This window comes from Tenrec ecaudatus, chromosome 6, assembly GCF_050624435.1.
Source record: "Tenrec ecaudatus isolate mTenEca1 chromosome 6, mTenEca1.hap1, whole genome shotgun sequence".
Lineage (NCBI taxonomy): Eukaryota > Metazoa > Chordata > Mammalia > Afrosoricida > Tenrecidae > Tenrec > Tenrec ecaudatus.
The window spans coordinates 123000004-123016668 of record NC_134535.1 but is presented as its reverse complement, the minus strand read 5'-3'; the positions used below and the strand labels follow the sequence as shown (position 1 = coordinate 123016668).

General features: G+C 38.4%; 1 protein-coding gene across 1 annotated transcript in view; it reads left to right on the top strand.

Moving 5' to 3' along the window:
* The window catches only part of CLEC12A (C-type lectin domain family 12 member A), a 58082-nt gene extending 41651 nt beyond the window's left edge, over positions 1 to 16431 (top strand). Inside the window, exons 5-7 of the mRNA XM_075553353.1 lie at positions 13784 to 13884; positions 15227 to 15328; positions 16331 to 16431. Of these exons, the coding sequence (XP_075409468.1) occupies positions 13784 to 13884; positions 15227 to 15328; positions 16331 to 16431 (304 nt within the window). The remainder of the gene's footprint in view (positions 1 to 13783; positions 13885 to 15226; positions 15329 to 16330) is intronic.
* Positions 16432 to 16665: the final 234 nt, after the last annotated feature.

The following is a 16665-nucleotide window of genomic DNA, read 5'->3' as shown; positions in this document are numbered from 1 at the left end:
TTCATAAGGTTGTCAGTATTTTTGACAACATTCTGCGGCTATTCATAACATTTTCAATGCCTAATCTCTCAAAAGTGGACAATCAATTCCTTCTTTGCAGTGTGGTCTTTATATGTACAGAGAATAAAACAAATAGAAAGTTAATAATTTATACATATGCATGTTTTGTTCCATTACAATATGGCAATCTGTGACAGTTTAAATTAAATTAGGAAATAGTGCCAGAATAAAGGCATGTTATGAAGTTAAAGAGACCCGTAGATAATTACTGTGAATACATAGAAAGTGAAAGCCATTGCCAACTAGTCTGTTTTGTTTCATAGATCCTCAGGAACAGAATAGAACTACCCGAAAAGTTTCCTAGCCTGTAGTCATTATGGAACTACATTACCACATCTTTCTCCCACAGAGAAGCTGCTGGGTTTGAACCACTAACCTTTTGGTTAGCAGCCGAACTTTTGAATGACTGCACTGCCAGAGATCATTTATAAATAATTTTATTATTTTATGTGATACATGTGCATGCTTAAAGCAAAATAGCACAGGAAACCTTATTAATCAATGAAGAAATGTTCCCCTTAAAGAAATCTCTTGCTCCTCAGAGGTAATTATGTCATTAATGTTTTAATTTCTTATCTCTGCTAAGTATACTTATAGTTTATAAAGAGTTTTCTACCTAAGAAATATCTATCTACTTCTTACTTTGATAGATAACTAGTCCAATACCTCTTTCTTTCCCTTGCCTCTTCATATAAACATCTATATCTTATTAAAGAACCACAGAATGTATCTGTAAATCCTCCACCTGTGGACATCACATGAATGTTGCTACCTATCTTTTTACCTCTTCCTGACTTCTATTTCTCTGTCTACCTTACTATCTTTTGAACTCTGACAGTTAATCATCTGCTTTTGAATTGCCAGCTTAGTGTGTTGTATATGCACTGCAATCATAATATTCCATGGTGCTATAATCTGTTAATTCTAAGAGCTGGAAAATTTAAATACAGTATTTAACATATTATTATGGCATAATATTGATTTGCAATGTAGTGATTATACAATATGCAGATTTAATCAACTTTTCAAAAGAGCAAAACTCAAGTGAAATTCTTTGAATATATTGAGCTAATTGTTCAAGGAGCCCTGGTGGCATAATGGTATGTGTTGGGTTGCTAACTGCAAGGTCAGCAATTCGAAAACACTAACTGCTCAGAGAGAAGGACAAGGCTTTCTACTCTTGTGAATAATTACAGTCTTAGAAACCCATAGCTTAGAGTCACTATGAGTAAGAATCAACTCAATGGCAATCAGTTTGGGGTTTTCTGATTGGGTCTTACTACTTCCTGGGAGATGCTAGAAGGTGACTGCCAAAACAGATACCTACACTCTATCTTGGGGTATGGACAATATTACAAAAGTTATTAATTGGTGATATACTTAAAGTTCATTGTGCCAAACTGGCTGATAAACACATGTGGGGTTAATTGAAGGGGAGAGAGATAAATGACTTGGTGAGCTGGGAAGGCTCACTTCCTGCAAGACATGCCCAAGGAGAAGCCACATGGACCTACTCCAATGCAGGCCTGGTGCTGGAGCAGCTGTGTGGAGACCCCTGCAAACACTGAGATGCTTACACGTTCACTGATTCAGCTTTCCTCCTGCAATTGGCATCATAATGTGTTTTGTGAGATGGAGGAGGACTTTGTGGATTGGTGTCAGACTTATGGGTTAATGTTGGACTTGTGGGCTTGGGTAGCACTAGGTTAGGACAATTTCTTGATGTGCATTTACCCTTTATATAAAACTCTCTCTTATACATATGAGTTTCTGTGAATTTGTTTCTCTAAAGTACCCAGACTAACATATTTTTGTACCTTGGGAGTGGGGTACTAGAGAAACAAATCATAAGATGGAGAGTTGATGTTTGCTTGACCTTTCTCTCATGGAAATTTTTCTTCTTTGTCTAGCCAGAGGTCAGATAAAGCCACAATCTTTACTCCATTGTTTTCTAGGGAAAATAGGGAAATATGAAAATAGAAAGCTTATATGTCCACTTGCTTTCAGCCATTAAAATTTGGTTTTTAGATGGGTTTAGGCCATGTCCATAAAGAAAGCTTTGAGAAGATATGCTCCACCCCATTCTTGGAGTACCCAGGAACCAGTGGTTTTTGTCAGAAGCTGGAAAAAATCTGAAACCACGAAGAAAATTCCTCTCTGGGACTGAATGTTAAAGGGAGCCTGACAGCAAGCTGAAATGCTTGCTCGGTGACCACCTGGATCTATTTGTTGAGTGGAAGTGGAAGAAATGTAGCAATAAAGAGACTAGTAGAGTTTGGCTACTGACACCTGTGGACTTAGTTTACAGGAAAAAGAAGATGAAAGTTGGATGACTGGTCTAAAGTTCATGACCTAGCATGAGGGGCTAGGTTGAGTATTGGTGAGAGCCCATGGTCTAAAGGCAAAACGACCAATGGGACCCCTGTGGAGGCTGAGTGAGGCAGCCACCATTGAGTTGACCAGAACCTGACCAGCTGGAGATTTTTGAGCCTGTGAACTGGTGCATATTGTTGCTGACTTCATGGATGGCCTGTCCAGATTTGACTTTGCTTATGAATGCAGCCTTCACAAGGTTCCAACCGGGGAATGAAGATTCTTCAAGTCAAAAAATATGATTGTCTCCTCAGAGCACTGGCTTGATGTAAGTTGGCAGTGTATAAATTGTATATCCTAAATTGGGGGGATAAAGGGACAAAGTGGTTGACTTACAAACTTTCATAGGTGGGGGAACATATTCACGGGATTATAGGATTAAGTTGTAGGTGTTACTTAATTGCAATTGTGAGGCTAAAGAAGTATGGACAGATGTCGGGTTGGCAAGGGGTGGATTGATATAGTTAAAGTTTACTGTGCCAACCTGGTCAATAAACACATGTGGGGTTAATCGAAAAGTGGAGAGATAAATGGCTCAGTTAGCCTCACCTTTCTATTTCTTGGGTCTCTTGCTTTCTGATGGCCAGACCAGGTTGAAGCTGCCTTTGTCAGTTCCCTGCTTCAGCTAGCAAGTCTCACTTCCTGCAGGACATCTCAAAGGAGAAGCCACATGGACCTACCCTGATGCAGCCCTGGGTGCTGGGGCAGCCATATGGAGACCCCTGCTAGCGCTGAGATGTTTACACCTTCACCGATTCGACGCTGCTCCTGCAATCGGCGTCATAATGTGTGTTTTGTGAGATGGAGGAGGACTTTGTGGATTGGTGGATTGGTGTCAAACATATGGGCTAATGTTGGACTTGTAGGCTAGGGCAGCATTGGGTTGGGATGTTTTCTTGATGTGCAGTTTCCTTTATATAAAATCCTCTCTTATACATATGAGTTTCTGTAGATTTGCTTCTCTAATGTACCCAGACTAATACAATTGGCAAGAGTGCACTGACTGATTTTTTGTTTTTTCCAAAAAGACTCTGACCCCAAACAAACATAAAATCCACTCCCATCAAGTCAATGCCAACTCTGAGCACACCCTATAGAAAAGGATACAATGTAGCCTCTGGGTTTCTGAGACTGCAGCTGTTTACAGGAGTACAAAGCCTCATCTTTCTCTCCAGGAAAAGCTGACTTTGTGGTTAGCAGCCGAACACGTAACCATTGCTCCACTAGGCTAACTAAATTATGGACTCTCTGTACTAGGCTTTGGGATGTTGCACCAAAAGTGCCATGGTTCAAACCCACCAACTACTTTGCAGATGGGGCTGTCTGTTCCCGTAAAGATCTACTATCTTGGAAACCCTATATAGAGTTGCTATGAATCTGAATCAACTCAATAGCAGTGGGTTTGTTTGGGTTTGAGGGGTCATATTGTATATTCTGTGTTATACTCATGTCTATAAAAGTCTCCCTTGTTAGGACTTCAGTTTTCCTGTTTTGTTCTAGACAAGTCATTTGTGAGCTACATTGCAATATTCATCCTGCGACATTCATCACTGCAGTTCTGGGCATCGTCTTGATCATGGAATCAAAATCACATGTCCTTCACTTTTTAGTGCATTCCTATGTCTGGATTATATTTTATTTGTAGTAGCTGCTATGTTCTCAAATTGGTCAGTTTATATATAATCCGTAACAAAGAGGTTCTGATAAAAATAAAAAATGATAGTTAAAAAATCCTGAACAGAGAAACATGCCTTAGCAGCCAATTGTGTAACAGGTTAGTGGAATTAGACCAGTGACTCCCAAGGCTGAGAGTGTGAATTAGTTCTTTTTCACATAAAATAAGGACATTGAGGATCTGAAAGATTTCAGCCTTGCTTAGACTTGACAGGTTATCGGGTTAGGGCCAGAAATGGAAAATAAGGAACTTATTTTGAAGAAACTGAAAAGGGGAACTGTAAAAGGAACATAAAATCTCTTAACCTCTGTTATTCCTTGTCCTCAGGTGATGTGAAATTGACTTGAGTCATATTGACCCTAAGTACAATAGAGCAAAATATTAGCTGGTCTTGGCCAATCCTCACAGCAGTAGCCATGTTTAAGTCCCTTGTTACAGCCACGGTGTCAGTCTGTCTCATCGAGGATCTTCCTCTTGCACGTGAAACTAAGTCTTGCCATATTTGCTTCAAAAGAACATTCTTGCTATACTTCTTCCAAAACTAATTTGTTCCTTCTTCTGGCACTTCATGGTATACTCAACATTCTTTTCCAATTGCATGATTCAAATACATCAATTCTCCTTTGGTCTTCCTCGTTCATTTTCCATTGTTCACATAGATAAGAGGTGTTGAGAATGACTCAGTGGTTCATTCTGTGGTTCATGGGGTTCTCTGTGGGTCACAGCCGACTCGATGGTACCTCACAACAACCCCAGGAAAATAGTTTTAAGCTTCTAACTTTACAGTGTTTTAGTTTTACCCCATTTTCATACAAAACTGTACATCACAAATATAATTTGTTCTGTTAAAAAGAAAATTAGAGAATCTTATCTTGACTTTGAGTTATGCAGATAAAAGGAAATGAGTGCAAAATGTGCACACAAATATAATCAGCCCAGTTCTTATTGTTCTAGATATGATTCATCATTAGTTTCTCTTCTCTAACAATTCATTTTCCTCTATCAAGACCTCTGTTACATATTTTAATTGCTCTAATTCTAATGTCTGAGGAGTTCTGGTAGAACTGTGGCTTATGCATTAAGCTGTTAATTGCCAGGTTGGTGGTTCAAGCCCACCAAACATTCTGCAGGAAAAAGGTGAGATGTTGCTTCCATAAAGATTTCCCAGTTTTGGAAACCATATAAAAAGGTTCAGTTGTAATCAACTCAATGGCAACGATTTTGTTTTATTGGTTTTTATCCATAGTGTCCATTCTTGGGTTTCTGGGGAAGCAAACCTGTAAGGCTTATACATGTATAAGCAGAGAGAAATTTCTGTCAAGAACATGGCTTGCACGGTTGTATCCACAGGAAGGTTACAAATTTGAGTGAGTTCTGTGTTTGTGGGTCAAGTGTTAGACCAGAGGCTTCTCTTGACTCTTTGAGCAGTAAGGGGGCTGGTAAATTCAGAACCAGCAGGAAGACCACAAGCCTGTGACTGCAGAAGGAAATGAATCCAAGGTAGGCAGGTAAGATGACAGGCTGCTGGTGACTTGCAAAGTAGGTGGGCATTTCTGCAAGTCACTGACTCAAGTCTAAAGGATCAGAGAGCAGAAAAACTGATAGACAAAGCATCCATATCTAACAAAAAAGCATATAATATTTTTCACAGCATATGCTTTTATTGGAAGCAGACCACAGTCCTGAGAAAAATTCCTTTCAATTGATTGGATCAGGCCTGTGATCTAAGTAAAGGTGTTGCATCCCATTCTAATATTCCAACTGAATGTTGCTGCTCAGAGCAAATCCCACTGTGGAGGTGATTATGTTACAATAGAGCCCTGGTACTAGACATAACTGGATTTCAACGTGATATGCTGAGAAAATTTTGCACCGGAGCTCGAACAAAACATTGGAATCTGTGCCAACACGCGTGATTTTTATAAACAAAAGCAATTCGTGTTTTGATCACTCAGTGTTAGTTAAACCTTTAAACCTTTGTGGCTGTGTTCTAAGTGTTTTGCTATAAATTTCTTAGGTTTTTGTGGCTTTTGGTATTATGTTTTGATAAAAAACATGGGTCCTAAGAAAGATTATTTTGAAAAGAATCATCTGATAAGAAATTGGTTAATGATATTGTTGATTATAATTTAATAGACCCTTTTAGAAAACAGTTAAGGAAATGCGAATGGCAGACCACATTAGACAGATTTATTTTTATTTTTTTAGAGAAAGCCAGCTAGGTCCTAATGAAAAAGGGCAAAGAAGGGGAAAAAACTCCTGAAAACCAGCTACCAGTTAATTTTATGGAAAGGGATTCCCTTTCCAAACAATGACTCTCTCTCCATCCCTCCTCTCCATGTCCGTCTCCATAGATCCAGATACTCATCAATCTCAAGGTATAGACCATACTGTAGTTGTTAAAAATCTTTTAATGTTGTTTTTCTTATTTAAATTATATTATTTAACTGTGGACTTATTTCTTTGAAATTACTGTGTAATGTTTTGCATAAAAAGGAAAGGTTAGGGTAAAAAACTTAGTGGTTGAGAATGGATTAATCCATTTTCAGCTATTTCTTATGGGAAAATTTGACTCAGAACTCGACTGCATCACATCTCCACGGTCCTTCTAGAACTGATTAGCGTCATGGTCTGGAGTTAGATCACATCATGGAAATTACTAACTTTAACTGCCAGGCCATGACAAATCCTGCCCCAGGCAAAGTAGCCCCAACTCATAACTATTATCCAAATTCAAATAAATTCTTTTTTGGGGTACAATACTGGATTGTTGATAGTTACTACTTCATTCACCTTTTCCTGTCTTTAGACTTTTCTTTCTACACAAATGAATACTATCTTTAAAAAATATTCATCTAGTTATGTCATACAATACTTAGGACAAAAAACAAAACTTTTTTTTACCATGATTGAGTATATTGAAGTGTTTTACTTAGGTAACCCTCTGATTAGAAAAGCACATTGAAGAACACGTCTTAATTTCTGTTTCTACCTCTAACCAGTCACTTCTGCTTCCCTAGAGATAAGCTAGTATCACTTCACATTCCCTTCCCCATTAAGGACTTGCACAAGCTTTATCTTCTTAGGGAATAGCTCTTCCATTCTACTTCTAATACTTCTTCAGGCCACTAATTCTTAGTATTACAACCTCATGGAAATCATTCTTGAATCCACAGATGGAATAGAGACCATCGTCTTAAGCTCTCTACAGGAGCAGGTTTTTCTGTGAACTTGCTGTACCTGTAATAAAATATGCATCAAATCCACCCTACCAATCAGGTCACAGCTGATGACTTCTCCTTGGGTTTGTGGTTTATTTAGAAGAGACTTTGTGGAGAACTGACCTCTCTGTCTCTTCCCCTCTTTTCCTTCCCATTTTCTGCATGTGGCTTCTGGGGCCAACAGCCCAAGTGGCCTTTTGACCCTGGGAGCTGTAGTTGTGCTGCAATATTCCTGTTGAACTTGGATTGATGGGACTCTATACCCACGGGCATGTGATCTCCCAGCTTCCTGCTTAACCTTCCTGACCAGCAACTACAATGAATTTGGAGGAGTTTCCAGATTGCATCTGGCCATGAATTTGAGTTGGGCTAGGATGGGGAGCTTCTTTGATATAAATTCCTTTCCTGATATAAAGTTTTATTTTCTTGTACATATGAGTGTCACTGGTTTGGGTGCTATAGAAAATCCAGTCAAATACACTCTCATAACAATATTTCATAACTCATAAATTATCCCCTCTCCCCAATTCTTAGTCATACATTTATTGCAAAGTTCATATGTGTGGGGGCCATGCTTATTTTCATCACCACCATATGCCCATCTTCTTGCTCATTTCCTGGCAGAGGGGAGTCTTTCCATCACCATCTCCTCTGTGATCATATGAAGAAACGTCAAGAAGTAACTGCATTTGCGGTCATTGTCTCCTGGTGAATGAGCAACTGGTGTTTATTATTATTATCACCATTGTGGTAAGAATATACTGTTAAACATTCCTCAATTTAATGGTCTTTCACATGTGCATGTGGATTATAATCTGGATGTTTGTACAACCCTTCTCCTATCTTTCCTAGTTCCACCATGACTAACAACAACTTCAAATCCATGGAATCGATGTAGATTTCGAGTGACTCGGTATAGGGTTTAAATTGGGGCTACAGAGAGTTAACAGGAGCAAGCAGCTTGTTCTCTCTCCTACAGAATGCCTGGTGGGCTTCGCCTGCCAACCTTGCGTCTAGCAGTTCAACACTTTCCTGTCAACTGCAGCGGGGCTCTTCAGGAACCCCACTAAAAACAGCTTCCCCCTTTGCTCTCCCGCCCACTCTGGTAACCACTAATATGCTTTGGTTTCTCAATCGCTGCCTATTTCATATACAATATGTCAGAGAGTGCTTGCTCTTTATGACTGGCATTTCACCAATGTTAACATTTTCAAGGTATGCAGTGCATTGGGTTTTCATCACTCTTTGTGGCTGAATAACATCCCATTGAATGTATAAACCATATTTGTTACAGAATATTCACTGACTAGACATCCATTTTTACTATTGTGAATCATTCTACAATTAACATGTTGTACAGCATTTTGTGTAAAGTCCTTAAGCAAACATGTTAAAAAGAACCTATCAAATCTTTCTTTCCTCAGAAACTCTTTATCGTGGTCAGGTCTACTGGTCCTGATGCATGCCATCTTAGCTTTCCTAAGTGAAGCTGCCATGGCTTTTGCCTTCCTCCTTCATTTATGATCAATTTAGCTGAGGAAGTGGGAGGTGTGCTAGCAGCAATGATGTGGGTTTTGACACTCTAAAACTTTAGGACAAAAAATGTTTCCAAAGTTACATGCTTTCCTGCATCGTTTTATTCTGGTGACCTCTGCTTGGTTTATTGTTAATATTTCTAATGGCTAACCTAAATTTTTAATAATATTTCTAGATGTAAAGATGACCCCAATTGTTCACAAATTCTTTGTTTTTCATAATCCACTCAAATCAATCAAATGTAAATTTCTTGTATCTAGGATAACCTCGCTCAGCATATCTTAAACTGAAAGAATGCAAGAAAAAATTCAAGCCTTGAGTTGCAATTCTGAATGATTCTGTGAGAAAAACATTGAATGATACAGGAAGAATCAAAAGAAGGATTTAAAAAGGAATATGCAGAGTCACTCTGCCAAAAAGGACTAGTCAACACTGCACCATTTCCAGAGGCAGCAGATGAGCAAGAACCAACGGGACTGAAGAAAAAAGTTCAAGTGGCACTGAAAGGAAAGGCTCAAGTAACTGAAGGGATGCCACATGAAATGGTTTGCCAAGCTGACAGCTACTTGGTCAAGTCACTGGAAGAGATCCATATTTATGCCTTTCAAAGTAGAGGAGACCCCGAAGAATGCTCAGCATACAGAACAATACCAGGATATCACATGTAAGTAAAATGTTGCTGAAGGTCTTACAACAGATGCAACAGTCCATTGACAGGCAACTGCCAGAGGATCTGGCCACATTGAGAAGAGGATGTGGGACAAGGGATATCATTATTCATGTCAGATGGATCTTGCCTGAAAGTGGAGAATGGCATAAAGGTATTTGCTTATGTTGTATTGACTAGGCCAAGGCCTTGGCCTGTGTGGATCATAGGAGACAATGAGTAACATTGAGAAGAATGGGAACTCCAGAACACTGCATTGTGCTCGTGTACAAATTGTACACGGATCAAGAGGCAGTTGTATGAACAGAACAAGAGATTACTGCATGGTTTAAAATCAGGAAAGGGATGTGTTACCTCTTATCACACTTGTTCAATCTGTATGCTCAGCAAATAATCAGAGGCATTGGGTTACATGTAGAATGTAGCATCAGGATTGGAGAAAGGCTTATTAATATCCTGTGATATGCAGATGACACAACCTTGCTTGATAAAATTGATGAGGATGTGAATAACTTGTTGATGAAGATCAAGGATTATTGTAGCTTTCAGTATGAATTAAAACTCAATATATAAAAGAAATCAAAGTCCTTACAACTAGATCAGTAGGTTACATCATGATAAACAGAGAAAAGACTGATGTTGTCTGGGAGTTCATCTTGCTTGGGTACATAATCCATGATTATGGAAGCAACAGTCATGAGATCATTTGCATTGGGTAAACCTGCTACACAAGACTTCTCTAAAGTGTTGAAAAGCAAGGAGGTTACTTTGAGGGCCAAGGTGTTCCTGGCCCAAGCAATGATATTTTCAATTGCCTCATATGTATGTAAAAGTTGGGAATTTAATAGAAAGACCGAAGAAGAATTGATGCGTTTGAATTGTGATTCTGACTAATAATATTGAAAGCACCCGGGACTGCAACAAGGAAAAATTAATCTGCCTTGGAAGAAATACAGTCAAAATTCTCCTTAAAGCAAGGATGGCAAGACTTCATCTCACATACTATCAACTTGTCAGGAGAGACCAGTCCCTGGAGAAAGAAAGCATGCTTAGTAAAATAAAGGGGCAGTGAAAAAGAGGAAGACCTGCAGGGAGCTGAACTGACACAGTGGCTGCAACAATGGGTTGAAACACACGAGCAGTTGTGAGGGTGGTGGGCTTCTGGGCAGCATTGTTACATAAGTTCGTTATGGATTGGAACCGAATCCATGACACTGAACAACAACAACAACAACAGGATCAAGTAACAGGTAATCAGACCAGCTAATCCTGAGTGAATTATTGTTGGTCCAAGTTAACTACAAAGAGTTGTGTTGGTCATCGGTTTTTAATATGCCCCCATTCTCTGATGATCTGCTGAAAACCATAAGATCTGTAGTTCCCAACCACCAGCCACTCCTCAGAAGAAAGATGGGGTTGTTCTACCCCCAGGATGAGTGACAGTTTCAGAAACGCACAGGGGGCAGTTCTCCCCTGTTACAGGCTGGCTAGGGGTCAGCAACAACTCCAAGGCAATGCATTTGGTTTGCAGTTTTAAGAGTGGAGAATAGTAAAGAATCATCAAACCACCAGAAAGCTAACACTCAATTCTCCATTATATCCCTAACCTAAATTTAAGATCTCTAACAGGTTACTATAAAAACGTGTTATTATAAAATAAAAAAACATTGTAAATGGAATTAATTTCATCTTTGGTAGATGTATGTATGGAAAAATACGTATTTTATGTATGATTTCAGAACATCACAAGTGAAAACATCATATTGTTTATATGGTTTTCAGGTGTCATTTACTCAACTCTGACCCATCACCATCAATGTACAACATAAGAGGATGCTATTCTTGTGCTGTATCGATGGTCACTGGTATGCCGGCGTCTAATATGGCTACAGTGTATTCTGAGTGCCTTACAATATAAGGGGTTCAAGCGGTGTATCAGAAAACAACCCGTGGTTATTTAATAGGGTTTCATAAGCTACTTTATGGAAGTCCATCACTAGACCTTTCTTCCTAGTCTTACTCCAGAGTTCCCCTGAAACCTGCCCACCATGGGTTACTCTGCTGGTATTGGAAATACTGGTGGTGTACCTTCCAGAATCGCAGCAACGTATAAGCCCCCACAGTACAACACACAGCATATGTTAGAAAATCACCTAATATTGCCAATAATCCCAGCACCCAGAATAACTACAGTAAACCATTAATATGTAAATGAATGCATACAAATACTGTCACTTTACAGGTTTAATATTACAAAATTAGGAAAATATCATTAGGTGTATTTTAGCCTACTATTAATTTTAAGTTAGCCCCAAAATTAGATTTCTCCTATGTATTCAGAACCATTTGAAAACTTCATTAATATTTCATCACTTGGATACGTAAAAAAGATTATTTTTTCATTTGAAAATGTTTTGCTATATCCTCACTATTACAAATAACCATGTGATGAATGTTCTAGTCTGTTGATCTGTATCCACCTTGGTGGTGAATCCCAAGAATGAGCTTACTGGGCTAAAGCAAAGCTCATTTAAGGATCTTAAAAGATTTTCAACATTTATCATTTAGAAGTGTTAGTACAATCCACTTACATATGAAGAAATGAGTACAGGATGCCCAGAGACCTCCCCAAACATATAATATCCTGCACTGAATAGCAGAGAAAGGCCTAAAACACCTGTGACCCACTTGTTTCCTGCTGTACCTCCGTAGCCTCCAAACCCTCCATCACAGTACGGGCCCCCCTCTGTCCCCGGGTTTGTGCCTGTTCACAGTGAGTCACAACTTGCTTACTGCGTTGTACACTCTGCCTTTAAAATATGTTCCAAACGTGGTGGGACATGATTAGTATCCTTTCCCTGGTGCTAATGCTCACAGCTCTGACTTCCTTACATTTGCTTCTTAGAGTTCGGTTCTGTAGGAATTTATTTGGTCAGCTGACTCTACAATGACCAATCTTTCCTGGAAACCAGTAATAGTCATCGTATTAATAACTGTATTTTAACAGTTGCTTCTCCCTGAACAAGACTGAATAGGTTTTTCACCTGTCTATGAAACAATGAGGAGCCTGGTGGCAATAGTGGGTTAAGCATTGGGCTGTAAACCACAGGTCAGCAGTTTGGAACACTCAGCCACTCCTTGGGAGGGGTCAAGTTCTCTCTTTCTGTGAAGAATTATGGTCTTGGAAACCCAGGGGCAGATGTACTCTCTTCTATAGGTGCATTATGAGTCAGAACTGACTCTATGGCAGTAAGTTTTAAGATTTATTTAAGAATGGTCATTACGCATCTAATATGCACTTTCATAATGCTAGATAGTTGAGATACAGTTGGCCTACTCTAAATAACATGTGTGCTTAACTCTAGGCACTGGGTCTTTCTGAGTTTCAACTCCTAAATTTCAAAATGGGTTGATACAGATACATACACACTCTCTGACTCCCAGAAGTCAAGTCACTCAATTCAGTAAGGTAAAAATAATGTGGTGATACATAAACCCAAAGAAATAATTTTCTTAAAAATGTTAAGCTTTGACAAAAGATGTCACCTTTTGGGGGTTGTTTTTGTTACTACCTAGCTTTTCTCTATGAGGACAATCTCCTCTTCGTGTACTTCATAGCAGCCTTACTTTTTCCCCCCTCTTTCAGTTGGTACTATTTTTGTTTACTTTTTAATTGCTTTATTAATATTCTACCTAAAAATGTCTGCTGTTAATTTCTTAGGGCTACTTTCAATGCACAAGCGTGGGAAGGAATGGAAAGGGAAGAAACAGAATCTATGTGTGAATAACCTCAGCTGGAGTTTTCTAGGAATTAGGAGTGGATTAAACAAAGCATGTGACTTTAACCCTATTCTCAATAGACACATGTCGATTAGCAATGTTTTCTCAGCAGGTTACTCCAAGTTACTCAGGTTAGTTTCATCTCTGGAGCGGCTGATTTGCCCCCAAATTAAGAAAAGAGCGTCTATAATTAAAACATCATTCTATCCCTACCAGTGTTTCTTCAAGTTAGAGTTCTTTAATGGAGGAAGTTAGAGGTAAGAGAGGTGTGGAAACTTCAGAATAATGTCGTCTTGAAGTTCTCACTAAAACAGTTCTCCTTTTTGACACTATTTTTTTGCTGTTTGGTGTTTTTCAGAAAGATAGCTCAGGCAACTTATCCCTCAAGAGCATATATCATCCCCACATTCACCGCTTCCGTGAGGCCCACTGAGATCTATACAGCAACGCAGTATTTGAATTGTGTTCTAGCTGCCCGGTGATGCCTGAAGAAGTAACTTATGCTACCATCAAATTTCCAAATGATTCTAAGACAGAAACCTGCCAGGAGAGCTACAGCCTACGGAGAACAGGTAAGCTGCTCTGTGCAGGATCGGTACAGTCCAGAGGAAAGAACTACGTTAGCAGGTGTGAGACTCAGATTTCAATTTTCCAGTGCTGTTGGTCTGTGTTCACCAGCAGTCCTAGGAATTAGCAGACTAGCAATCTCTGAAAGAGTTGCGACTGGGGTCGCTGTAACTCACAAACCACCCATTCACTCTTTCTTCTATGTCTTTGTGAAGCCAATGTTCCGGAAGATAGCTATACCTAAGCTATTTGTTTGCAAGATACTCAACGTATGTTTAGCAAGATTGTGATCTTGTCTTCTAGAAATGCAGATATTAGGTGTCCATTTGGTATATTGTTTCCCCTATGGTTTAGAAATTTCTGCATGGTTTCAAATACAGGCTACTGGAAGAACTGATGACATTAAGAACATGAGTGTAATGACACAGGAATTTCCTCCATAAAATTATAAAATAGATATAGTTTATGACTCTTGCAAGACTATTGGATTCTACTAACTGATATGTGATAGATATATTTCTTTCTGAAATGGAATAAGATCAAAGGTTTCTTATCTCTATCTAATATAATTTCTTTTTGTTTCATAAATTTTAACTCCTATGCTACTAGGGAATAACCATGAACCAATAGGAAGACATTTTTTGAAAAATTAAGATTATATTTACTGTTAACTTACTGAGGTGAATACATGATTCCTTGCACTTTCCCTGAGAATATTGTTGGTGTTGCACCTACTTTTTATTAATTTTCATTATTTTGATATTTTAACATTTATTTTTAATTTATTAAGTAATTATCACCTTAATATAAAATTGTACCTTCTATGTACTTATACAATTCATAATTTCAGATGAAGAGAAAACAGTATATGAACAAATCTTTGATTATATTTTTTTCAGATAGAACTTTAGCTGAAACTACTTTACGCACTTGATTTACTAAGTAAGTCTCATCTTTAATATGATGAGATTTAATTTATATGAATATAAAGCCTCATATTTATAAGCATTCAGATAAAACGATCACATCCTAGGCCAGTAATATCAAAGACAGCTCATATAGGGTGTTTATGAAATGGTGCATACAGTAAATGCTCTGTCATATACCTCCAAGTCTGTTTTTCTTCCTTTCAGAATTTATCACTTTGTATACCTATCAGTAGGTAGTTTGGATGCCATTATTAAAAAAAAAGTATTTGACTGAAAAAAGAAATTTATCAGAATCGGAACCAAACTAAGAAACTATGTGGCTCCCTGGAGAATTAGCGTTTAAAAAGCAGACTAGGAAAAAAATATGTGTCTATAGACACTTTATCTGGTTTGTATTTTGTTTTTAATCCTTGAAAAGATAATCAAAAAAGACAAGAGTTGGAACCAAACGGTGGAACTGAAATTGCAACAAAAAGAACTGAGAGCAGTACTGAGGAGTCAGAAAGCATTGGTGTGAGAGGTAAGACCTCTTTGGATGAATAGAACCATTAGGTTGTGGAGAAAATATAGGAGAATGTTGCGTGAAAACCCGAGACACGAATATTGGAGATTTTAAAAAAACAAGGTAATAAATTTTTGAGAGGTTAGGAGAAAAACCAAAATATCCCTTAGTTACTGTAGTCATAGCCTTTAATCACTTTATTTATAATGAGAGTTTTGATCCCCTTACTGGAATTTTCTTTTGTTTCGGATGTTAGACCTCATGAACTTATTTCCTTACATTATTTATCATTTTAGCATCTCATACTACATGAGTTAGCATGGAATTCTACTTTCAAGTCAGCAATGAATGAATTTAGATACAAATGAGCACATCCACTTTAAATATACACTTCATGGTGCCTGGGGGATATATGAGAGGGTTTCAATAAATTCATGGGAAAATGTCATTACTTTCAACTTTTGGAAGCCCATTGGTATACATTTCATTGTTGAATGCTGTTCCATTGCAGGAACAAACCCCACTATGTTATCAATGCACCAGCTGACAAACTCTTCAGCAGCCTCCCAGTTGGGGCACTAGTATAAATAAAGGTGCTATGAATATTGATGAACAAGTCTGCACATGTATCCTAATTTTTATTAACAAAAGACTTCAAGATAGAATTCTGAGTTGTAAGGGACATTTTCCACACAATACACTCTGTGTGTATTTAACTTTTTCTGAAATTAAAAAAAATCTATAAATTTAAAAAATTGGTCCAAATATTCACATCAGAGTAGATTATGAGGCAATCACAAATAATCTCCAAAATCTCAATAGACTAAAGAAACATTTTTTGTTTACATAAACGTTGACTGGAGGCTTCTACTCAACTTAGTCACTACAAGCAATCCATTTTGATACATCTTTCCAAGAGCTATTTGATAGAATGAGTAGCACTTGGAAATCCCTCTATTGGCAAGAATATTGGTTAGAAATGGCTGCCATTCCTTTAACTAAAATATCTGGCACATCAAGAGAATCCTGGGACCATCAAGGAAGAAGAGCCACCCAACAGAACATATTCAAGATCTCTGACTAAAGTGGAGGAGGCCGAAGCCCGAGGCACCAAAGGCTGAGGCAAGCAGACCATGAGACATAGTAGAGGAACTGTACTGAGACTTTGAGACTGTGAGGCAGAGCAGTAGGCTGACTTCCTGGCCCATGAAGGCAGAGTACAGGGGGCCACGTGGCCAAGAAACAGGACTAGAGAGAGCTGGCTGCTGGCTGAGGAGAAGTGATATGGACTGATGACTTGTTGTTGTTAATGCTTTCTGATCCTGACTTGTGGTAATTTGTGAACTTCCCTAGTT